The sequence below is a fragment of the Peromyscus eremicus genome, chromosome 2, assembly GCF_949786415.1.
Source record: "Peromyscus eremicus chromosome 2, PerEre_H2_v1, whole genome shotgun sequence".
Classification (NCBI taxonomy): Eukaryota; Metazoa; Chordata; class Mammalia; order Rodentia; family Cricetidae; genus Peromyscus; species Peromyscus eremicus.
Genome location: NC_081417.1, coordinates 128,886,187 through 128,908,902, shown reverse-complemented (window position 1 = coordinate 128,908,902; position 22,716 = coordinate 128,886,187). Strand labels below are relative to the sequence as shown.

Genomic DNA, 22,716 nt, shown 5'->3' with positions numbered 1-22,716 from the left:
AATGTAGACCTACTCTCTCAGCCTACACTTCCTGTCATTCCACACACGTCTATCCTTTAATTCTTCCTTGGCTTACAATCACGTCTATCCTTTAATTCCTCCTTGGCTTACAATCATGAGTTCTGAAATCAAGGAAGGTGATAGTGCTACAACTTCCTTTCTGGAGACTGAGTTATTTTGGATCTCTTGCATTTCATAGAAAGTTCAGAAAAATCTTGTTTATTTCTGCAAATATTCAGCTAGAACTATGGATTTTCTTAGGATTGTGCTAACTTTGTAGGTGAATTTTTGAATTACTAATATTTCAAATATTTTTTGAGGAAAGAAAATCAAGTTTATTTTGTTTCAGGGAGCTGAGTAAGTGTAACAGAACAGGAAAACTGCCTCTAGATTAGTGTTTCTCAACCTGTGAGTCACAACTCCTTTGGAGGTTGAAATACCCTTTTTTACAGGGGTCGCCTGAGACCCTTAGAAAACACAAGATATTTACACTATGATTCATAACAGTAGCAAAGTTACAGTTATGAACTAGCAATGAAATAATTTTATGGTTGGAGGTTGCCACAACATGAGGAACTGTATTAAAGGTCACAGCTTTGGGCTGGAGAGATGGCTCAGAGGTTAAGAGCACTGACTGCTCTTCCAGAGGTCCTGAGTTCAATTCCCAGCAACCGAATGGTGGCTCACAACTATCTGTAATGAGATCTGGTGCCCTCTTCTGGCCTGCAGACATACATGCAGGCAGAACACTGTATACATAATCAATAAATCTTTAAAAAAAAAAAAAAAAAAGGTCACAGCTTTAAGAAGGTTGAGAACCACTTACTAGATATTAACATACAGATGTCTTCACTGACTAAACTCTTAACTTTATTCAACCACACTTCTCAGACATCTTGTACAAATCTGTTTAATTCCTTGGCATTTCATAATTTTAAATGGCATGTCACCTCATTTTTGGATTATTCATTACTAGTACACAGAAATATACTTTTGTATGAACTGGGCATGGCGGCACCCACCACCTGGGAAGTAGAGGCCTGATTATCAGAAGTTCAGGGTCATAATCAGATACACAACAGTTTAAGTAGGGCCTGCCTGGGGTACATGAGACCCTATCCAAAAATAAATACATAGATAAATGAATGTATGTACATGTATATGTGTGTGTGTGTGTGTGTGTGTGTATAGATAGATAGATAGATAGATAGATAGAGAGAGAGAGAGAGAGAGAGAGAGAGAGAGAGAAGCTGCAATTTCTATAAACCCATTTTACTTCTTCCTTTCCAATCACAATGTCCTTTTTTGAAAGACAGGGTCTCACCATGTAACTTGGAAGGCCTGATACTCCCTATATAGACCAGGCTAGCCTGAAACTCACAGAGATCCACCTGCCTCTGCTGCTGAGTGCTGAGAGGGATTAAAAGCAGGTGCCACCACTCCTGGCTCAATCACAATGCCTTTCAGAGTGGACATACTGCTCTTGGAGGAAGACATTCAAATTTCTATCATTAAGTATGATACCTTTTATCTGGTAACAGAAATTCTCCCCTATTCTTAGTTTATCCCCTGGTTTTTCTTTTCTTTTCTTTTTTTTTTTTTTTGAGAAATGAAAGCTGGATTTTGCAAAACTTTTTGTGAATATATTGAGTGTACCATGCCATTTTTTTGGTTCCTTTTCTAATATTATCACATTGATTTTTCTATGTTAAACCATTCTTGCTTTCTTGAAATGAATCCTATTTAGTCATGATGATTAATGCTTTTTCTATGTGCCTGGTGCTACCTTCCTGAAGTTTTTCTCCCTTTTATTGAAAATAGATTTTTTTTCCTCCTCACATAACATATCCCGATTATAGTTTCCCCTCCCTCACCCCTCCCAGTTCCTTCTCCAGTGGATCCTCCCCTCTGGATCCACTCCCTTCCTGTCTCTCATTAGAAAATAAACAGGTTTCTAGGGGCTAGAGAGATGGCTCAGAGGTTAAAAGCACTGGCTCCTCTTTAAGAGGACCCAGATTCCATTCCCAGCACCCACATGGCAGCTTACATGGGGTTTGCTTTAGACCTGAGACAACTCCTCCTCCTCCTCCGTAACTCCAGTTCTAAGAGATCTGACACCTCCACACAGGCATACATGCAGACAGAACATCAATGCACATAAAAATAAATCATTAAACAGGCTTCTAAGGGATGATAATAAAGTAAGATAAAACAAAAACTAACACATTGGAATTGGACAAAACAAACGAACAGAAGGAAAAGAGCCCAAGAGAAGGCACAAGAAACAGATCTACTTGTTTACACATTCAGGAACCCCATAAAAACACTAAACCGGAAGCCATAATATATTCAAAGAAGACCTGGTGCAGACCCTTGCAGACCCTGTGCATGCTGCCTCAGTTTCTCTGAGTTCATATGAACTTTGAACATGTTGACTTAGTGGGTCTTGTTTTCTTGGAGTCTTCCATTCCCTCTGGCTCTTATACTCTTTATGCCTCCCCTTCCCTGAGTCCTGGGAGGAAGGATTTGATGGAAACATTCCATTTAAGGCTAAGTGTTCCAAGGTCTTTCATTCTCTGAATAATGTCTGGCTGTGGGTCTTTGTATTTGTTGCCATCTGCTACAGAAGGAAGATTCTTTGATGATGGATGAGCAAGGCACAGATCCACAGAGCACAGCAGAATGTCATTAGAAGTCATTTTATTGTTCCTTTTTTTTTTTTTTTTTTTTTAAAGAATAGTAGTGTTTGGTTTTACCCTAGGTCCTTGAGCTATCTACTGTCTGGTTCTTGGTCACCCACGCAGTGTCGGGTATGGGTTCCATCTCGTGCAGTAGACCTTAAGTCAAATCAGATACTGGTTGGTTACACCCACAAGCTTTATGCCACCATTGTAGTAGCATATCTTGCAGGCACGCCCCATTGTTGATCCAAGGGTTTGTGACTGGGTTAATGTCTATGTTTTTCTTTTAGCAGCATACAGAGTAACTTCCAGTTCCAAAGATACTAATATAATAGGCATAAAGGCAGTATGTAGGCACCAGTTCAACTTCTCCATGTTCAGTGAGTTGTGTAGGCGCTGTCTTCAGCAGTAGGGCCTTGCTGTCAGCTTGTGGAGAGCAATCTATAGCCTTGGCAACAGCCTGAGTTGTTTGAGGATTCCCATGGGATCCTGTGGTGGTTTGAAAGAAAATGGCCCCTAAAGAGAATGGCACTATTAGGAGGTGTGGCCTTGTTGAAGGAAGTGTGTCACTGTGGGGACAGTCTTTGAGGTCTTTTTCTCAAGCTTCACTCAGTGTGACAGTAGGTTGATTTCCTGCTGCCTCTGAGTCAAGATGTAGGAATCTCAGCTCCAGCACCACGTCTGCCTGTATGCCACCATGCTCCCCTTCATGATCATAATGGACTGAATCTCTGAAACTGTAAGCTGCCACCCTCAATGAAATGTTTTCTTTATAAGAGTTGCCGTGGTCATGGTGTCTCTTCACAGCAACAGAAACCCTAAGACAGGTCCCTTTGGCCAACAACTCAATTACATGTGACCCAATCCTATGACTTGAAGCTTCATTTGGTGACAAGAGATGGCCAGTTGGGGCTCTGTCTCCCTAATTATTTGGCAATTTAAGTTAGATCACCTTCTTGTGTATGTATATATTTTAGGAAGCATCTATTGTATATTACTCCTCAATATTACTTAGCTGTCTTTTTCCATAGTCCCTCCCTTACCCCTCTCTCCCTTCCCCCTCTGCACTTAATCTCCCTGTTCCAGCCTCCCCTCACCCAGCCATAACTAATCTATTTCACTTTCCTAATGAGAAATATCTGTCCCCCTAGTCCCTTACTCTCTATCTAATCTCCATGGTTCTATGGATTGTAGCTTGGTTATCATTTACTTAATAGCTACCATCCACGTATAAGCGAATACATACCATATTTCTCTTTCTAGGTCTGGATTAGCTCATTCTGGATGATTTTTTTCTAGTTCCATCCATTTATCTCTGAATTTGATTAATTCATTTTCTTAATGGCTAAGTAATATTCCATTATGTACATGTATCACATTTTCTTTATCCATTCTTCTGTTGAGAGACATCTAGGTTGTTTCCAATTTCTGGCTATTATGAATAGAGCAGCAATGAACATAATTGAGCAAGTGTCTCTGCATTAGAAATTAGCATCCTTTGGGTATATGCCCAAAAGTGGTATAAGGCTGGATCTTTTCTTTTTTTCTTTTCTTTTCTTTTTTGGTTTTTTGAGAGTTTCACTGTGGAGCCCTGGCTGTCCTGGAACTCACTCTGTAAACCAGGCTGGCTTGGAATTCACAGAGAACCACCTGCCTCTACCTCTCAAGTGCTGGGACTAAAGGCGTGCACCACCACCATAGCCTGGCATAAGGCTAGATCTTGAGGTAGATCAATTCCCATCTTCTTGAGGAACAGCCACAGTGATTTCCATAGGGGCCATACAAGTGTTTACTAACACCAGCAATGGATGAGTGTTCCCGCTACTGCACCTCTTCATCACATTAACTGTCAGGTGTGTTATTGACCTTAGCCATTCTGACAGGTGTAGGATGAAATCTCAAAGTAGTTTGGATTTGCATTTCCCTGATGACTAAGGGTGCTGAACATTTCTTTAAATGTTTCCCAGCCATGTGATTTTCCTCTTTTGAGAGTTTTCTATTTAGATCTGTACCCCATTTTTAAATTGGGTTATTTGTTTTCTTGATAGCTAGTTTTTTTGAGTTCTTTATATATTTTGGATATTAGCCCTCTATTGCATGTGTAGTTGGTAAAATCTTTTCCCATTTTATTGACTGCTGTTTTGTCTAAATGATGGTGTCCTTTGCCATGCAGCAGCTTTTCAGTTTCATAGGATCACATTTATTAGTTGTTCATCTTAGTGCCTGTGTTAACAATGTTCTGTTCAGTAAGTCTTTTCCTATGCCAATGAGTTCAAGGCTATTCCCCAATTTCTCTTCTATCAGGTTCAGTGTATCCGGTTTTATGTTGAGGTCTTTGATCCAATTGGAGTTGAGTTTTGTACAGGGTGATAAGTATCTATCTGAATTCTTCTACATGCAGACATCCAGTTAGACCAGCACCATTTGTTTAAGATGCTGTCTTTATTCTAGTGTGTATTTATGGCTTCTTTATCAAAAATTAAATGTTCATATGTGTGTGGATTATGTCTGGGTCTTCAATTCTATTCTGTTGATCAATGTGTCTGTTTTTGTGCCAATACCATGCTATTTTTATTACTGTAGCTCTGTAATACAACTTTGAAATTGGGGATGGTGATACTTCCAGCAGTTCTTGTATTGTTCATGATTTTTTTAGTTCTCCTGGGTTGTTGTTTTTTTTTTTTTTGTCTGTTTCCATATGAAGCTGAAAATTGTGCTTTTAAGATCTGTGAATAATTGTGTTGAAATTTTGATGCAGACTGCATTGAATCTGTAGATTGCTTTTGGCAGGATGGCCATTTTTACTATATGCATCCTACTGATCCATAAGCATGGGAATCTTCTGATATCTTCAATTTCTTAAATGACTTGAATGATGTTTCTATCAAACAGCATTTGCTTGGTTAGAGTTACTCCAAGATATTTTACATTATTTGAGACGATTGTGAAAGGTGTTGTTTCCCTGATTTCTTAACCCACTGGTCATTTGTATATAGGAGAGCTACTGATTTTTGTGAGTTAACTTTGTATTCAGCCACTTTGCTGAAAGTGTTTATCAGCTGTAGAAGACATTCTACCACCTTCCTTTTCTTGTTCTTATAAGACTTGAAGTCTGGTGAGAACTGCCGTCCCCTGTCATTTCTACTGGCACAACTTAAGTAGAGTAAGGCAAACAAAAATGGGATGCTGCTGTAGGTAGTCCTACTCCTCGATGACACTAACACAGTGATATAATGTGCTTTTCCTTCTGTTCTGCCTCATTTTCTTCATAGATAGCATTCACGCTTTAGGGTCCAGTACTAACACCTCTTCCCCAAACCTCTAACTTCCTTTTCCCTTACCAGAATGAACCTTTCCACACGTGCAAGGCCTACTAATGACAGCTATTTCACAGTGATTCTATTATCATAGGTATTTTATGAAATGAAGCCTGGGAGCTAGGTGTGATAGCTTATGCCTGTAATCTCATCACTGTGAATCCCGTTCATTCATCCTCTCTACATGACCCTCCTTTTTTTAATTTAACACACAAAAGAATGGGTTTCAATGTGACTTTTTAAAGTCACTTTAAAACTACTTGTATTTCTTTATGGTGGGGTACACATACTGTGTATGCATGGCATACATGTGGAAATCAGTGACAACTTGAGGGAGTTGGTCTCCTTGTACCATGTGAGTCGTAAACTTAGGTCATCAAGCGCCTTTACCTACTGAGCCATCTTCCAGGTCCCAGTAGGATTTTTGAGACATGTGTCATTGTGATCATATATTCCCCGGCTATCCTGTTTCCCCCTTCCTTCTCCCAAATAGTACCTCTTCTACTTTTTTGTTTGTTTGTTTCGGCACAGGGTTTTTCTGTGTAGCCTTGGCTGTCACTATTTTACTTTTATGTTGTTTATATTTATGCTTATATTCTGTGTGTGAGAGAAAACATCCATAGTTGTCTAAGCCTTGTGCTCTCTGAGAGCAATCACTTAGTCATCTTTGTTTTCTTCCCTGTCTTACAGTGTCATCATTACCCTAGTAACATCAGTAGGTAGCATTTACAGATTAGACTAGACAAGGGACAAGTAAGACATGTCCCTACGTTACAAAGCAAGTAAACAGTAGGACCAGACTCAATCCACTATATCCTAAAACCATTAGATAAATACTGATGGTCTAAGTAAGCCGTGAGTTCTTATCACCATATCTAATTCCATCTCAATTTTATGATGACTGTAATTAATTAATGCAGATTGGAAAAGGCCATATAATATACCCAGAGAAGACTTACACCACAGAACAAGCATAACATCCTTTCTTGCTACTTTCACGAATTAAGAATGCACCGTCTGGTTTCCCATAAAGCAGGTCCTCTGCTTGTACTCGGTTGATATCCTCCACAAACCAGGTTTTCTCATCATAATGCGGCAGGGTCTCATCTTCCTCATTGATAAAGTAGCTTCTAAAAATTAAATATTTGAAATATTATTCTAGCAATCTTATATTCTTATATCTAAAAGCTAATAAAATGTTTTTTTTGGGGGGGGGGGAGGGAGGCAGAGGCAGGCGGATCTCTGTGAGTTCAAGGCCAGCCTGGTCTACAGAGTGAGATGAGTGAGATCCAGGATAGGCACCTAAACTACACAGAGAAACCCTATCTCGAAAAACCAAAAAAAAAAGAAAAGAAAAGAAAAGAAAACACACACACATACACACACACACACACACAAAAAGTAAAATTGCAATTAGGTGAGTGTTTAGTTTTAAACAACTCTACTACTTACTATGGTGCAGAAACTACAGAACTCATTCAATAAGCTAAAATACCTGAATGGCAGTATATGCATCCAAGTTTCATGTGGGAGAGTTTCTACACTCCAGTGTGTGCACCATACTCTTCAGGCAACTCACTTCAAAAGAGGTGCACAGTTCTCTGTTCTGCTGGTGACCCTGAGAGCCGACTTTCCACATGCATGATGGGAGGAGCCTTACATGAGAACAAAGCTCTTTGGAAGGAGGAACTTACTCATCAGCATAGTCGTTCTTGATCCCCAGCCAGGCATTCAGGCGCTTCTGCCTCACCCCTTTGTGATTGAGCCATCTGCCAAGAGGGAAGACACCACCTCAGAATCTCATGACTGTCTGGACAGAGTGAGGATGCTGAAACCAGCCATACTTTGAAAGCCCAGGAACCTCTTATTTTTCCCTAGTCTCAAGAAGAATGGCCAGAGTTTTCCCTAAATTAATCTCTCTATTACTTTTCCTTCAATTAATACCACAATTAATTTTTCCTGAAAAAAGGAAGAAACACAGAAAACTACTTGAAATTAGGCATGTATCTAATTTTCTTCCTTCTCTTTTCTAGAAGCACACCCCCCACACCCACACCCACACCCCCCCTACACACACACACACACACACACTCTTGCATTCAAACATAGTAGAGGCCCATGGTCTAAAACAGGAGTATAAAAGTAGAATATAAAAAACACTTTTATGGGCTAGAGAGATGGCTCAGTGGTTAAGAGCACTGGCTGCTCTTCCAGAGGACCCAGGTTCAATTCCCAGGACTTATATGGCAGCTCACAACTGTCTGTAACTCCTGTTCTAGGGGATCCAATGACCTCATACAGACATACATTCAGGCAAAACCACCAAGGTACATAAAATAAAAACAAATTATTAAAAAAGAAAGAGCACATATTGCTCTTACAGAGAATTCCAGTTAAGTCCCTAGGATCCGTATGGTGGCTCGCACCTATAACCTAGCTCCAGGGGATCTACTGCCTCTGGCCTCCACACTGCCCACCTGCACTCATACATATAATTTTAAAAAAATAAAAGTAAGTATTTTTAAAAATATACTTGTTCATCACAAACCAAGTCTTCTTTCCTTATCATTCAGTATCATCATAAACATCATCTCAGAGCTCTCTACCCTAATTTGTCCCAACTAAGGCCTACTCTTTACCATTTTATTAATTTTCAGAGACCCAGCAAAATTCATTATTTTATATTTTTAATGTTTATGTTTGTCTTCCCCACAAAACTTATGTTGCTTTAAAGAGATTTCTTTTCTGCTTATGGTTATACTGCCATTTTTAAAAATATTTTTTTAATATTTATTTATTATGTTCTGCCTGTATGCCAGAAGAGGGCACCAGATCTCATTATAAATGGTTGTGAGCTACCATGTGGGTGCTAGGAATTGAACTCATGACCTCTGGAAGAGCAGCCGGTGCTCTTAACCTCTGAGCCATCTCTCCAGCCCCCTACTGGCAATTTCTTAAACAGTACAAGCACAGAGATAATCAATATTCAGTAAATATTTACTGGTGGGATGTTTTTAAGAAAATCTTCACAATCTAGGATCACCTTAGTATCTGTCACTGACTCAAGTATTTGTATAACCTGTATCACAGCTAAGTGTTTAAAGATCTAAAAGGCGTATTTCTGAAGACTTTCTCAGAAAGACGTGCCCTTCATTAACTTGGATTTCACTTTTGACACTTAGTGGAGCTGGCTTACTCATTTTATTCCTTAACCATCCTATCCCACCCCACTGCACTAGCCCATCCTTCACCCAAACATCCACATACCTTTCTCTAACATCCTTAGCACCAACATTTTCTTTGCTTAAAGAAAATAATCTCTTTATTAAGAGATAATCACACTGGGTAAGAGACTTAAATTTAGTAAATCACACCACAATTTCTCCTGAGTCCCCATTTTCCTCCTTTCTCGCTGTCTCTCTGGTGGTGGTGGTATGTGCGTGAGTAGGTGTATGTGTGGGTGGGTGAATCTGTATGGGTGTGTGGGGGTGGGTAATTGGTTTTGTGGGAGTGTGTGTGGTATGTGTGTGAATGGGTACACAAGCAAGCATAGAAGCTAGATAGGATAACAGATGTCTTCCTCTATTCCCTTAAGACAGGGTCCCTCACTGAAATGAAAGCTCACCCTTTCATTAAGACTGGTTATTCAGCCGGGCGGTGGTGGCGCACGCCTTTAATCCCAGCACTCGGGAGGCAGAGCCAGGCGGATCTCTGTGAGTTCGAGGCCAGCCTGGGCTACCAAGTGAGTCCCAGGAAAGGCGCAAAGCTACACAGAGAAACCCTGTCTCGAAAAACCAAAAAAAAAAAAAAAAAAAAAAGACTGGTTATTCAGCATACTCCCAGGATCCACCTGTCTCTGCCTCCCAGGACTGTCTTTATCGATATGTGTGGCCATATCTACCTTTTGTGTGGGTGCTGGAGACTGAAACTCAGGTCCTCACGGTTATACAAGCTCTCCTTCACTAAGCCATCTCCTCAAATGCCCCCATTTACTTTGAACACCCAACCTCCTTAAATGGAGGTGTTCCTTCTAGGAAGAAAGTTAGGGTACCTCTGAAAAGCTAGGAAACAAAAGAAGAAACAGTTTTGGTCCATGTTCCACTAACAAAGCTGCCTGCCTTCTCACATAAAAACTCACCTTAGGATATACAGGAAGGGGGCTGGAGAGATGGCTCAGAGGTTAAGAGCACTGACTGCTCTTCCAGAGGTCCTGAGTTCAATTCCCAGCAACCACATGGTGGCTCACAACCATCTGTAATAAGGTCTGGTGCCCTCTTCTGGTCATACATGCTGTATACATAATAAATAAATAAATCTTTAAAAAAAAAAAAAAGATATATAGGAATGATAATAGCATATCATTTCCTTGCCCTTGCCTCACTTAGCAAGACAGATCTAACGTCTAAGACTAAGAAGAGGACGAAGCTGGAAAGAGCTCAAGAAGGGCACAGGGCAAACAGTAGCTTCCTGTAGGAATGTGGGGTAACACAAAAGGGTGCTGCTGCACACAAGGCACCCTGAATGGAGGACAATAATAAAGTTTTAAGATGCAAAGTCTGTTGACAGTCAACTAGAATATTACTGTGAAAGACACTTGAGTTTTCTGGAATAGTAAATGGCAAGAACCCATCTATGTATATGCTAACTTAAAATACTTTAATTAATTACTTTTAAAAATCAATGACTAAGAACCAAAGAAGTAGCTAATGATAGCAATCAAGAGTTAAGGAAAAAGAACCTTGTGCTCCTTAGTTTCCAAAGTGATGGGGGGTTTTGGTTGCTTTTTGTTTTGAGACAGGGTCTCACTATGTAGCCCTGGCTGGTCTCAAACACACAGAGATCTACCTGCCTCTGCCTTCTGAATGCTGGGGTTAAAGATGTGCACTACTGGCTGGGTGGTGGTGGTGCAAAATACTCATAAAATAAAAATAAAGAAAAATGTTAAAAAGCATTGGTTTTCACTACTCAAAGGATCTGAAGTGCCTACTATGCATACTTTTTATTTTTGAGATTTTTGTATTTATTATGTATACAGTGTTCTGTCTGCATGTATGCCTACTCGAGAGAAGAAGGCATATAGATGGTTGTGAGCCACCATGTGGGTGCTGGGAATTGAACTCAGGACCTTTGGAAGAGCAGTCAGTGCTCTTAACCACTGAGCCATCTCTCCAGCCACCACTTTTCTTATTTAAACACAAATTTCATTTTTATAGAGATGCACTTTTTTACATCAGGGAGAGGAGGCATGGCACTGAGTGGAGGTCAGAGAACAATTTACAGGAGTTTGTTCTCTCTTTCTACCATGTGGGTCCCAGGCGCTGACTGAAATCAGGTTGTCAGGCTTGGTGGCCTTTCCCCACCGAGTCATCTTGCCAGCACCACATTTTTTTCCTTTTCTTTCTTTCTTCCTTCCTTCCTTCCTTTCTTTTTTAAAAAAAAAAACAAAAAAAACAGGTCTCATGTAGCCTGGCCTGGCCTAAAACTTGCTATGTAGCTGAGGCTGGCCTTGAACTCCTGGGTCCTACTGCTTTTACCTCCTGAGTACTGGAGTCATGGACATGTCTTACCACACACCAAAGTCATTTCTTAAGCATAAAAATCCTTTATAAAGAACTACCTATTCTATTTATTTATTTGTTTGTTTGTTTGTTTGTTTATAGAATTTACCTTGAAGGAATAATTCTACTTCTGTGATTCTACCATAAAACTACAGTTTCTAATTTGTATGCTTTAAGGAAACATTAACATATACTTTTAATTTTTTTTTAGAATCATTTTATAACTGTTTTTCCTGCATGTATGTCTATGCATCATGTATGTAACTAATACCCACAGAGTTTAGAAGAGAGCATCAGATCCCTTAGAACTGGAGTTACAGAAGGATGTGAGTCACTATGTGGGTACTGGGAACCAAACCCAGGTCCTCTGGAAGAACAGCATGTACTCTTAACCACTGAACCATCTCCCCAGCCCCAATATGTACTTTTTACTCTACAACACTTTGTTAGTTTCGTCTGAGCATTCCCAAGTATTTGCATAAAGTAGAGTACATTCTGACTTGATTTATGCCATTCTGGGACCTCCTACTACTACAGGACCACATTCCTAAATTCTTACATACTGCCTTCTAGTTTTCAAGTTCTTCTCCCATTGATGTCATTTCTAGTTCCAGTAATAAACTGGTGCTGGTGTGTCCCTCAGCATCCAGCCCCAGACTACTCACACAAGGTGCTGATCCCGGATCTTACGCAGCTGGATCAGGTCAGGTTTGATGCTATTCATTTTTTTATCTATTTCCCGGTTGTCCAAAGCTTGTTTCTTCAAGTCCTGCTCTAGACGCACTTTGCTATCATGAATCTCACCAAGACGTGATTTCAACTTATCATAATTCATCATAATTCTGTGAAAATATGACATATTAAGGCTAAAATAACAACAGAAGCAAAAGGGTCAAGAAGCATAAACAGGGTCCTAAATCTTGTTGGGTTTGTTTGTTTGAGACAGGGTCTCACTATGCTACAAGGCTGGTCTTAAATTCCTGGGTTCAAGAAATACACTTACCTCAGCCTCTGGAACAGCTGAGATTATAGACCTGTGTCACTATTCCCAGCTAGTACCATAAGAACATGACTATGACAGACATGGGTGCTGGGCTATATTAGGGGGAAAAAACCACCATGTCTATTCTTAATGAGTTTGCACTTGAATGGAAATATGCTGCACTGGGATCAGTACCAGACACTATATGAAGGCTTACACAACACCCCTAAATGGAATGAGATATTGAGGAAGGCTTTTCTGGAAAAGGTTATAAAAAAGAAAGATGCCATTTGGTACCATTCATTACTGTGAATAGCCAGCAGTTCCATATAACATAGCTGTGCAACTTGAGGGGGTATAAACAAACAAGACAGAAATTACTAATAAAGAAAAAAGTCTTATTTCATTCCTCACTTGGAGGTATTAAGTACACTCACCGTTCAATCTCCTTTTCATTCCCCTCCCTGCGAAACCGCTCAATATATTCTTTACTGTGTTGTTCTTGGGTATGACACTGCTCCTCAAATATTTTAATAGTTTCATTAAAGGCTTCAATTGCAGTCCTCTTCATCTGTATTTCCTACAGGAGGAAAAGAAACAATATACACTTTATAACTAGGCAGGGTGATTCCTGACTATAATCTCAGTACTCAGGAGGCAACAAGTAGGAGGATCAGGAGTTCAAGGACAGCCTCATCTACAGGGCAAGTTTAAGGCCAACTTTAGCTAAATGAGACTCCATTTCAAAACACACACAAACACTTTATCATATTTTTATAATCTTGATCTTGAAAGAAATTTTATAATTTTTATTATAATCCCTTATCAGACCAAAGTTTTATTCCCAGAAGAGCCATGTAGAATCTATTTATTATCTCTTTCATCACTACACTGTATACTGAATTTTCCAGATTCATCAGTAATCTGATTAGAAGAAAAAAAGCAGAGAAAGAATATCTGCTAAAGTAAGATGTACTAAAATGAAAAACTAAAAATTCTACAAAACAGACTTACTAACTCCAAAATCCCAGTTAGACTAAGCCATTTAGTCTCTCATACATTCTGATGACCTTTGAGGATAGCAAGGTTTTAAAAAATAATTTTGTATTTTATTATATTTCATTTTTTGTATGTATGCCCATGTGCACAGCAAGGTGCTCGAATGTGGAAGTCACTATTTTCTCCTTCCACCATGTGGGTCCTGGGGATTGAACTCAGGTAATCAGGAACCTTTACGTGCTAAGCCATCTCACCATCCCAAGATACAAGAGGTTAACATCTGAGTCAGGATGGTCCTAAAATCTTCAGAAAGGGCCTAACTCTGGCTCAATGTACTTCTAAGAAAAGTAATGATTGTGCACAAAATTCCAGAAAGATTGCTATACTGGGTATTTATAATTCTAGAAATTCTCACACTGGTAGGATAGTTTTTCAACTACCTCATATTTACTAACTTCAATCGATGGTCATTAAGAACATACTATACCACAAGTCCTACCTGATGGTAATAAAGAGAACTTGAGAAACTAAAGCCTGAAACTAAAGGACTCAGAGGACAACTTTTGAACTTTAGTTAGGTTTGGCTTCATGTCAAGGTAGAAGCAACCAAATGAAGTTAACTAATTTTTTTTAATTATTATTATTATGGGGAGGCAGGTTGCATGCCATGCCGTGCATGTAGCAATCAGAGGACAGCGTAGTGAAAGTGGTTCTTTCCTTCCACTTTTCCATGGGGGCCAGGATTCAAACTCGGGTCTTATTGCTGCAAGTACCTTTACCCACTCAGCCATTTCTCTTGCCTTTAATTAATTTTGTTGTTGCTGTTTGGTTTTGTTTGGTTGGTTTTTGGGGTTTTTCTTTTGTTGTTGTTGTTTTGGGTTTTTTGTTATTGTTTTGTTCGTGTGTGTGTGTGTGTGTGTGTGTGTGTGTGTGTGTGTGTATGTATGTGTGTTTTTAGATAGATTTCACTGTTGCCCAGGCTGGCCTCTAATCTGAAGTCCTCCTGCCTTAGTCTCCTATTGTTGGGATGATAGGTATATACCCAGTAACATGTTACCATTTTATTTTTTGTTTTGTTTTGAGAGATGATCTCATGTAGCTCAGACTGGCCTTGAAGTCATTATATGTAGCTATGGATGACTTTGAATACCTGATCCTCCTACCTCTGTCTTCTAAGTGCTGGGATTATAAGCATTTGTCATTATGCCTCATCAATAAATTAAATTTATTAAATAAAGATGCCAGGGTAGGCCTTACTGAGATGATGACATATGGGAAGACTTGAAGGAAGTAAGGGGGTTAGCCAGGTTTTACAGTTTTTGAAGCAATCAGTCGGTGCAAACCCTGTAAGGTGGAAATCGGGTGTATTATATTTAAGAACAGTGAACCAGGGGGAACAGTGACTAGTTCTAAGGAATAATGTCCAGGCCAAGAGGATGGCCAGGGAGAAAAACCATCTGACAGATACCAAGCCTGAGCACCCACAGGGAAGGAAGAGAACCAACCACTGAAGGCTGTCCTCTGACACCTACACACAAGAAACAAAGCTGAGCAGTGGTGGCACACACCTTTAGTCCCAGCACTCGGGAGGCAGAGGCACGAACTCTCTGTGAGTTCGAGGCCAGCCTGGTCTGAAGAGAGTTCTAGGATAAGACAGGGCTACACAGAGAAACCCTGTCTTAAAAAAAAAAAAAAAAACATTATTAATGAAGTAAGGTCAGAGCCAGGTGGCACATATTTACAATTCTAGCATTCAAGAGTGGAGGCAGGGGGTTGAGGTATTCAGGGTTACCTCAAGTATAGAACGAGTTCAGACTTTTTTCTTTTTAAATATCTTTAGAGAACCCTGACTAACAGAGGGTTTGGGGATTATGTTGGATTTTTGTTTGTTTGTTTGTTTGTTTGTTTTTAAAAACTCCTTGTAAACAAAGGAGTAAGCCTGTGGCAACAACTCAGTCAGCAAAGCACTTGCACACAGGCTAAGGACCTGAATCTGGCCCCAGAATCCACATTAAAAGACAGGCACTGTGATGTGCTTATGATCTCCATGTTGGAGAAGTAGAGACAAACAGACCCCTGGGGCTCACTTGCCGGCCAGCCTCGTCTACTGGACAAACTTCAGGCCAGTGACAGACCCTATCCCAAGAAACAAAGTGGACAGTGCCAGATGAACACCACCTCAGATTGACCTCTGTCCTCCACACACGCACTGAAACATAAGCACAAGAGTGTAACTTAACCTATGTTAGACAATTATCACCCTGGCTGATAAGCTGAAACTTGATTTAGGAGATGAGAAGTGGCGGATGGGGCAAGAATATGTTAGGAGGCTGCTGCAGTAGATGCAGATGGTATAGCTTGAATCTGGAATGTTCCCCCAAAGGTGCATGTGTTAAAGGCTTTATGAACCACTTCCTAGAAGGCACTGCTGGGGTAAGAGGTGGAACCTTTAGGAAGTCAGGTCACTGGCAGCACACCTTTGAAGGATCTAGCAGAACCCCAGGCCTTCCCTCTCCTGATACTGCACTGAAACAGCTAAAACTGCGATCCAAATCAAACCTTTCTCCCTTCGAGGCTGACTCTCTCAAGTATTTTGTTGTTGAATGTTACATGTTGTGTCTAACTACGTAGCCTGAAATGGTCCAAAACTGGCTATGCAGACCAGGGTGGCCTCAGATTCACAGACATCCGCCTGTCTCAGCCTCTCCAGTGTTGGGATTAAAGGCGTGCACCTTCATACCCATCCTTCAAGTATTTTGTCACAGCAACACAAAAATTATCACACCAGACAAGAAAGTAGCTTTGGATAAGGTTCTACATATATACTGAAGACACAGTGAACAGGATTTATTTGATTGGTTACAAGCTATAAAGGACTCTACTACAACACTAAGGCTTTGCCTGAGTAAGGAGGAAGATGTGAGTATTTTGAATCAATGTGGTAAAGCCTAAGGTGAGACTTTCTTGAAGTAGAAGACCAGATTTATGCTGAAAAAGTATAGAATTCTAATACCAAAATGTTGTGTTGGTCCATGTTTTTGTGTGAAAACTGATTCCCTTTTTTATCTTTTTAATTATTAAGAATCATTTTGAGTTAGACAGTGGTGGCACACACCTTTGCTCCTAGCACTCGGGAGGCAGAGGCAGGCAGATCTCTGCGAGTTCGAGGCCAGCCTGGTCTACAAAGCAAGTTCCAGGATAGCTAGGGTCACATAGAGAAACTCTGTCTCAAAAAAAAGAATTAATTATAACTTTATTTTGCTATTTGATATTTGTGCTACATCTGTTGTATGCCTAAATGCATGTGTGTATTTAATGTGTGTTTAAATTCAATTTTTAAAAAATATACACTTATTTAAATTTTTATTCTCTCATACGTTATTACATCTGACCACATTTTCTCCTCCCTCCACTCCTCCCAGCCTCCCTCTATCCACTCCTCCATTTCCCTTCAAAAAAAAAAAAAAAAAAGAGCAGAATATCAACAACATGGCATAACAAGTTACAATGAGACTAGGTACAAACCTTTCTATCAAGGCTGGACAAGACAACTCAGGAGGAAAAGGGTCCCAAGAGCAGACAGAAGAGTCAAAGACACGCCCCCACTCCCACTGTTAGGAGTTCCACAAGAACATGAAGCTACACAACCAAAACTGAGGACCTAGCTCAGATCTATACAGGTCCGTGATTGTTGCTTCAGTTGCTGTAGCCCCTACAAGTCCTGCTTAGTTGATTCTGTGGGCCTTGTTCTTCTGGTGTCCTCAACCCCTCTGGCTCCTTTGAGAGTGATCGTAACAAGACTCCCAGTATGGGGGATATAGAGCCTGAGCTGGCCATCTTCTATAACCAGGCAAGGCTTCCAGCAGTGGGACTGGGACACCAACCCAGCCATGGAACCTTTGACCTACAATCTGTCCTGCCTGCAAGATGTGCTGGGGTAATGGTGATGCCGAACTTATGGGAATGGCCAACCAATGCCTGGCCCAACTTGAAGCCCTGCCATAAGAGAAGCCCATGCCTGGATGGCCAGGAACCAGAGGCTAGACAGCCCAGAGACTCATGACTGTCAAAAAAAAAAAAAAAAAACCCAATGAAATGATTCCTAAGGATGTTCTGCTGTACTCATAGAGCAGTGCCTAGCCCAGGTGTCATCAAAGAGGCGTCATCCACAACTGATGAGAGCAGACACAGAGATCCACAGCCAGACACTAGACAGAGCCAGGGGAACCCCACAGAAGAGGGGAAAGAAAGTCTGTAGGAGCCAGAAGGGTTGAGAACATTTATTTATTTTTATCATGTGTGTGCCTGGTGTCTAGACCTTAATGTCCAGTTTCAACATCTTTTACTTTAGCACTTCCAGATGAATTAACTGTGATGAGCCTAGTGTGTGATGGTAGAATGGAGAAAAAGTTATTAAGACTTTTACAGACTGACTCCATTAAAATGATCAACATTATAGGTACGGTGAAATCGTCACTATGAGGCTTTATAGTTAGTAAAGAGCAAAAGCAGGAAACTATATATGCTAAATAAGCATTCTATCAATAAGCTATACCCCAAGTACTACCTCTTATTTTATATTATTTGAAAGGAAAATGCATAAAACATAAAAATTTAATATTGGACAGTATATAACAAAGGGACAGGGCATGTTGGCACAAACTTTTTAACCCTTGCACTTGAGAGGTAGAGGTACATAGATCTCTGTGAGTTCGAGGCTAGCCTGGTCTACATAGTGAGTCCAGTCTATCAGGGCTTTATAGTGAGACCCTGACCGAAAAAAAGTAGGGGACAAGCAGGGACAGAGATGCATAACAGTAGTGTTTATGTAATACGACAAAGATTTTTTTAACTATAAATTAACCCAATTATATACATACTAGGCATCATAAAGAACACTCCACACAGCAAGGGTAGAATATAGATAATTCTTAGGTAAAAATACAATATTCTTCAAAATATACCCAGGCCACAAAACAAGTTTTAATAAATTTTATATTTCTTTTTTTAGATTTATCTAATTTTATGTGTATGAGTGTTTTGCATATCTGTATGTATGTGCACCACATTTGTGCCTAATGCCTTCAGGTCAGGGGAAGGCATTGGGTCTGCACTATAGTTACTAATGGTTGTGAACCAACATGTGAGTGTTGGGAAACAAAGCCAAATCCTTTGCAAGAATAAGTGCTCTTAAATGCTGAGCCAGCTCTCTAGCCCCAAGTTTTAATAAATTTTAAAAGACTTAAACCATCCAGAGGATCTTCTCTGATCCACAGAGAAAAGAAAATAGAAATCAATCATAGGAGAAAAACTAGAAAGTAACAAATATACAGAAATAACATGCTGTTAAACAACTGATGGCTCATAAAATAAATGACAAAGGACAGGTGTAGTGGTATATCCTTTAATCCCAGAAGGCTTGTGAGGCAGTTGTAGATAGATTTCTGTAAGCTCCAGGCTACCCTCATCTACACAATGTTCCAGGGCTACATAGTGAGACCTCGCCTCATATAATAACAACAATAATAAATATAAAATAAACAAATGACAGGTGAAATAAGATGAATGAAACCTAAGCACTCCATAAGAAAACCTATGAGATATTACAAAAGCAATATTCAGGGAATTTCATAGATGTAAACATCTATGATTAAAAAAACCGCAGAGAGGGGATAGTGGTGAAAAGGTTCAGTTGGTGTGCTGGTTACTTTTGTAGCTTGACCCAAGGTAGGGCCATCTCAGAAGAGAAAACCTCATTGAGAAAATGCCTACATCATACTGGCCTGTAGGAAAGTGTGTGGGACACTTTCTGGATTAATAATTGATATGAAAGGGCCCAGTCCACTTTGAGTGGTTAACACCCCTGAGCAGGTGTCCTGGGTTGTCAAAGAAAGCAAACTGAGCAGGCCCTGGGGAGCAAGCCAGAAAGCAGCACTCCTCCATGGTTTCTGTTTCAGCTCCTGCTCTGACTTCCCTTCAGGATGGACTACAACTGTAAGATGAAACAAACTCTTCCTTCCCAAGTTGCTTCTGGTCATGCTCTTTATCAGAGCAACAGCAAGCAAACTGACAGTGGGTAAAAAGGCCCGGGCCATGAGACCATGCAAGTTCTCAAGGACTCCACAAAGTTGTCCTCTGACCTGCACAAGTGTGCAGTGACACCAGGATCCTCGTACATACTAATAACAAGTTATTTTTTAAAAGAGAAGTGTGCTTTCAGATCAATAATCTAATTGGATGACTTAAGGAACGAGAAAAAAAAAAAAAGCAAACAAAACGCAGAACTAGCACAAGGAAGGAAACAATGAAGATTAGAGAAAAAAGAAAAAAAAAAACAGCAAAACCAGGAAAGGAGGTAGACTTGTGATACCAGCAGAACCAGGAAAGGAGGTAGACTTGTGATACCAGCAGAACCAGGAAAGGAGGTTCACCTGTGATACCAGCAGCACTTGAGGTGGAGACAGAAGGAACAGGGATTCAGCATCACCTGCAACTACACTGGGCTAAATAAGACAGAGTCTCAAAGAAACAGAAACAAATAAAGAAAGAAGGAAGAGAGAAAGGAATGAGGGGTGAGAAAAGGGGACAAGAAGGGAGAAGGAAAAAAAAACAACCAAAAATTGTTCCAGAAAAAAAATCAATAAAATCAACAAACTTTTAGCTTAGAGTATATATAAAAGCTGGGTAGTGATGGTGCACGCTTTTAATCCCAGCACTTGGGAGGCAGATGAAGGTGGATCTCTGAGTTTGAGGCCAGCTTGGTCTACAGAGTGAGTTCTAGACTAGCCAAGGCTACACAAAGAAACCCTGTCTCGGGGAAAAAAAAAAAAAAAAAAAAAGACTCAAAGAAGGATCATTACTACCAACTTCATATTCATAAAATAAATAGGAATAAAAACTTTAAAGCAGAAAACTTAGGCTGGAGAGATGGCTAAGTGGTCAAGAGCATTTACTGTTCTTGAAGAAGACCCACATTTGATTCCTAGCACCTACATGATGGCTCACAACCATCCATAACTCCAGTTCTGATGGCCTCTTCTGATCTCCATAGGCACCAGGCATGTACGTAGTACAGACAAACAAGCAAGCAAAACACTCATACACATCTAATAAGTTTGTCTTAAAAAGCATAAAACTATCTGGGAGAGACAGCACATGCCTTTAATCCCAGAGGCAGGTGGACCTCTGAGTTTGAGACCAGCCTGATTTACAGAGTGAGTTCCAGGCTAGCCGGAGCGACACAGAGAAACCCTGGGGGGGGGGGGGGCCTTCCTCTTTCCTTCCTAGTCTTCCTTTCTTTTACTGGAAATATGGTGGTGATGGCTCCTATTAAATAAGGAGAGCATAAAACAGAAAATCCAAGACTCACGACAGCAGAGCTGCTGAAACAGCCCTGCATTGCCCAGATGGACAAAAAACTAATTTCTATCTCTAGAATTCGTCATTGTTTATTTTTATAATTTACAACTACTATTTTACATTACCTAATTTAAAAAAATTTTTGGAGACAGGTTCCCAAAGCTGTCCAGCTGGCTATACAGCTGAGAATGACCTTGAATTTCGGATCCTCCTGCTTCCAGCTCCCCAGTGCCAGGGATCAAAGGCTTGCACCACCACACCCAGCTTTATGTGATGCAAGGATCAAACCTGATAGGCAAACAATATGCATTCTGTTTAAGTTAAGTCATATTCCTAACCCCCTGGTTAATGCCGATAGAAAATTCTATCTTTAACAACAATAACAGAAAAGGTATGAGTGGGAGTATTTTTGTATCATCAGAATCCCCAAAGGCAGTTAAGGAAAGGCGGCAGCAGACCGTGCAGCTACTCAGAGTGTGACGAACGGACACACCACACAAAGACCGTCCCAAAAGAGGTCTCACCTGAGACGTCCTGGTGTACTCGTCATACAGCCTGTCATACTCTTTACTCTTCTCCTGATACTGCGAGTGGAACTCTTGCAGGTTTTTACCTACTGCATCAATGTTATCTTCTTTTACCAACTGATCCTACAGAGGCAAACAAAAATAAACGAAGGAATGTTATTAATTCTGACATGTTTTTCCAGGTCTGTTTACATTCAAATTATATTTCAACTTCAGAAACTTTAATACCAAGCACCAAAAACACTTCATTTGATTTCGTGAGGATTTTGTTCTGTTCTGGTTCTTGAGACAGGGTCTCACTATGCAGACCAGCCTGGCCTGGAACTTATAGCAATCCTTGCCTCTCTAATGCTGGGATTAAAGGAACACACCACCCACCCGGCAAGCAAAACACTTTTTAGTGACACTAAGATCAGATTTTAAGTCAGGTAAAAATATTTTATTTTAAAAATTAAAAAATATGGGGCTAGAGAAATGGCTCAGTGCTTAAGAGCACTGGTGCTCTCTCTTCCAGAGAACTTGAGTTTCATTCCCAGCACCCGCCTGGTGGCTAACAACCATCTGTAACTCCAGTTCCAGGGGAATCCAATGCCCTCTTCTGGCCTCAATGGGCACCATGCACATATATAAATGCACAGACATACAGGCAGGCAAAAACATAAAGTAAAATATAACAAAACTTAAAAAAAAAAGGCTGGAGGGATTGGAGCGATGGCTCAGTGGTTGGGAACACTTGCTGCTCTTTCAGAGAGCCCAAGTTCATTCCCAGCACCCACCTTCAGCAGTTTACAACTCCCTGTAATTCCAGCTCCAGATGTGATGTCATGTCTTCTGGCCTTTGCAGGCACAGGCACACAGGCACAAGGGCACACAGGCATGCACATGCGCACATGCATGCACACACACACACACACACACACACACACAATTTTTAAATTAAAAAAGAAAAAGTCTCACCAAATGAGTAACTTTTTTATGTAAGAAAGTGAGACTACAGATGCTGTAGAATATTATTTTAAAATTTGTTACATTTGTTTATGCTGTGGAACATTTGTTTAATGATGCAAAGATGTGTTCTTTTATGTTGCATTTGTTTAACTCTGTGAAGCTGTATTATTTTGCCTGTCTAAAACACCTGATTGGTCTAATAAGGAGCTGAATGGCCAATAGCTAGGCAGGAGAGGGATAGGTGGGGCTGGCAGGCAGAAAGAATAAACAGAAAGAGAAAAAGAGAAGAGGAGTGAGAAAAGGAGGAGAGGAGGACACCAGGGGCCAGCCACCCAGCTACCCAGC

General features: G+C 40.4%; 1 protein-coding gene across 2 annotated transcripts in view; it reads right to left on the bottom strand.

Moving 5' to 3' along the window:
- Pik3r3 (phosphoinositide-3-kinase regulatory subunit 3) overlaps positions 1–22,716 on the bottom strand; it is an 80,805-nt gene that overhangs the window by 3,843 nt on the left and 54,246 nt on the right. For both annotated transcript variants that reach the window (XM_059254758.1, XM_059254757.1), the window contains exons 6-10: positions 21,421–21,546; positions 12,976–13,118; positions 12,222–12,398; positions 7,693–7,767; positions 6,958–7,128 (exon numbers count right to left, since the gene is read on the bottom strand). In XM_059254758.1, coding sequence (XP_059110741.1) covers positions 6,958–7,128; positions 7,693–7,767; positions 12,222–12,398; positions 12,976–13,118; positions 21,421–21,546 — 692 coding nt within the window. The remainder of the gene's footprint in view (positions 1–6,957; positions 7,129–7,692; positions 7,768–12,221; positions 12,399–12,975; positions 13,119–21,420; positions 21,547–22,716) is intronic.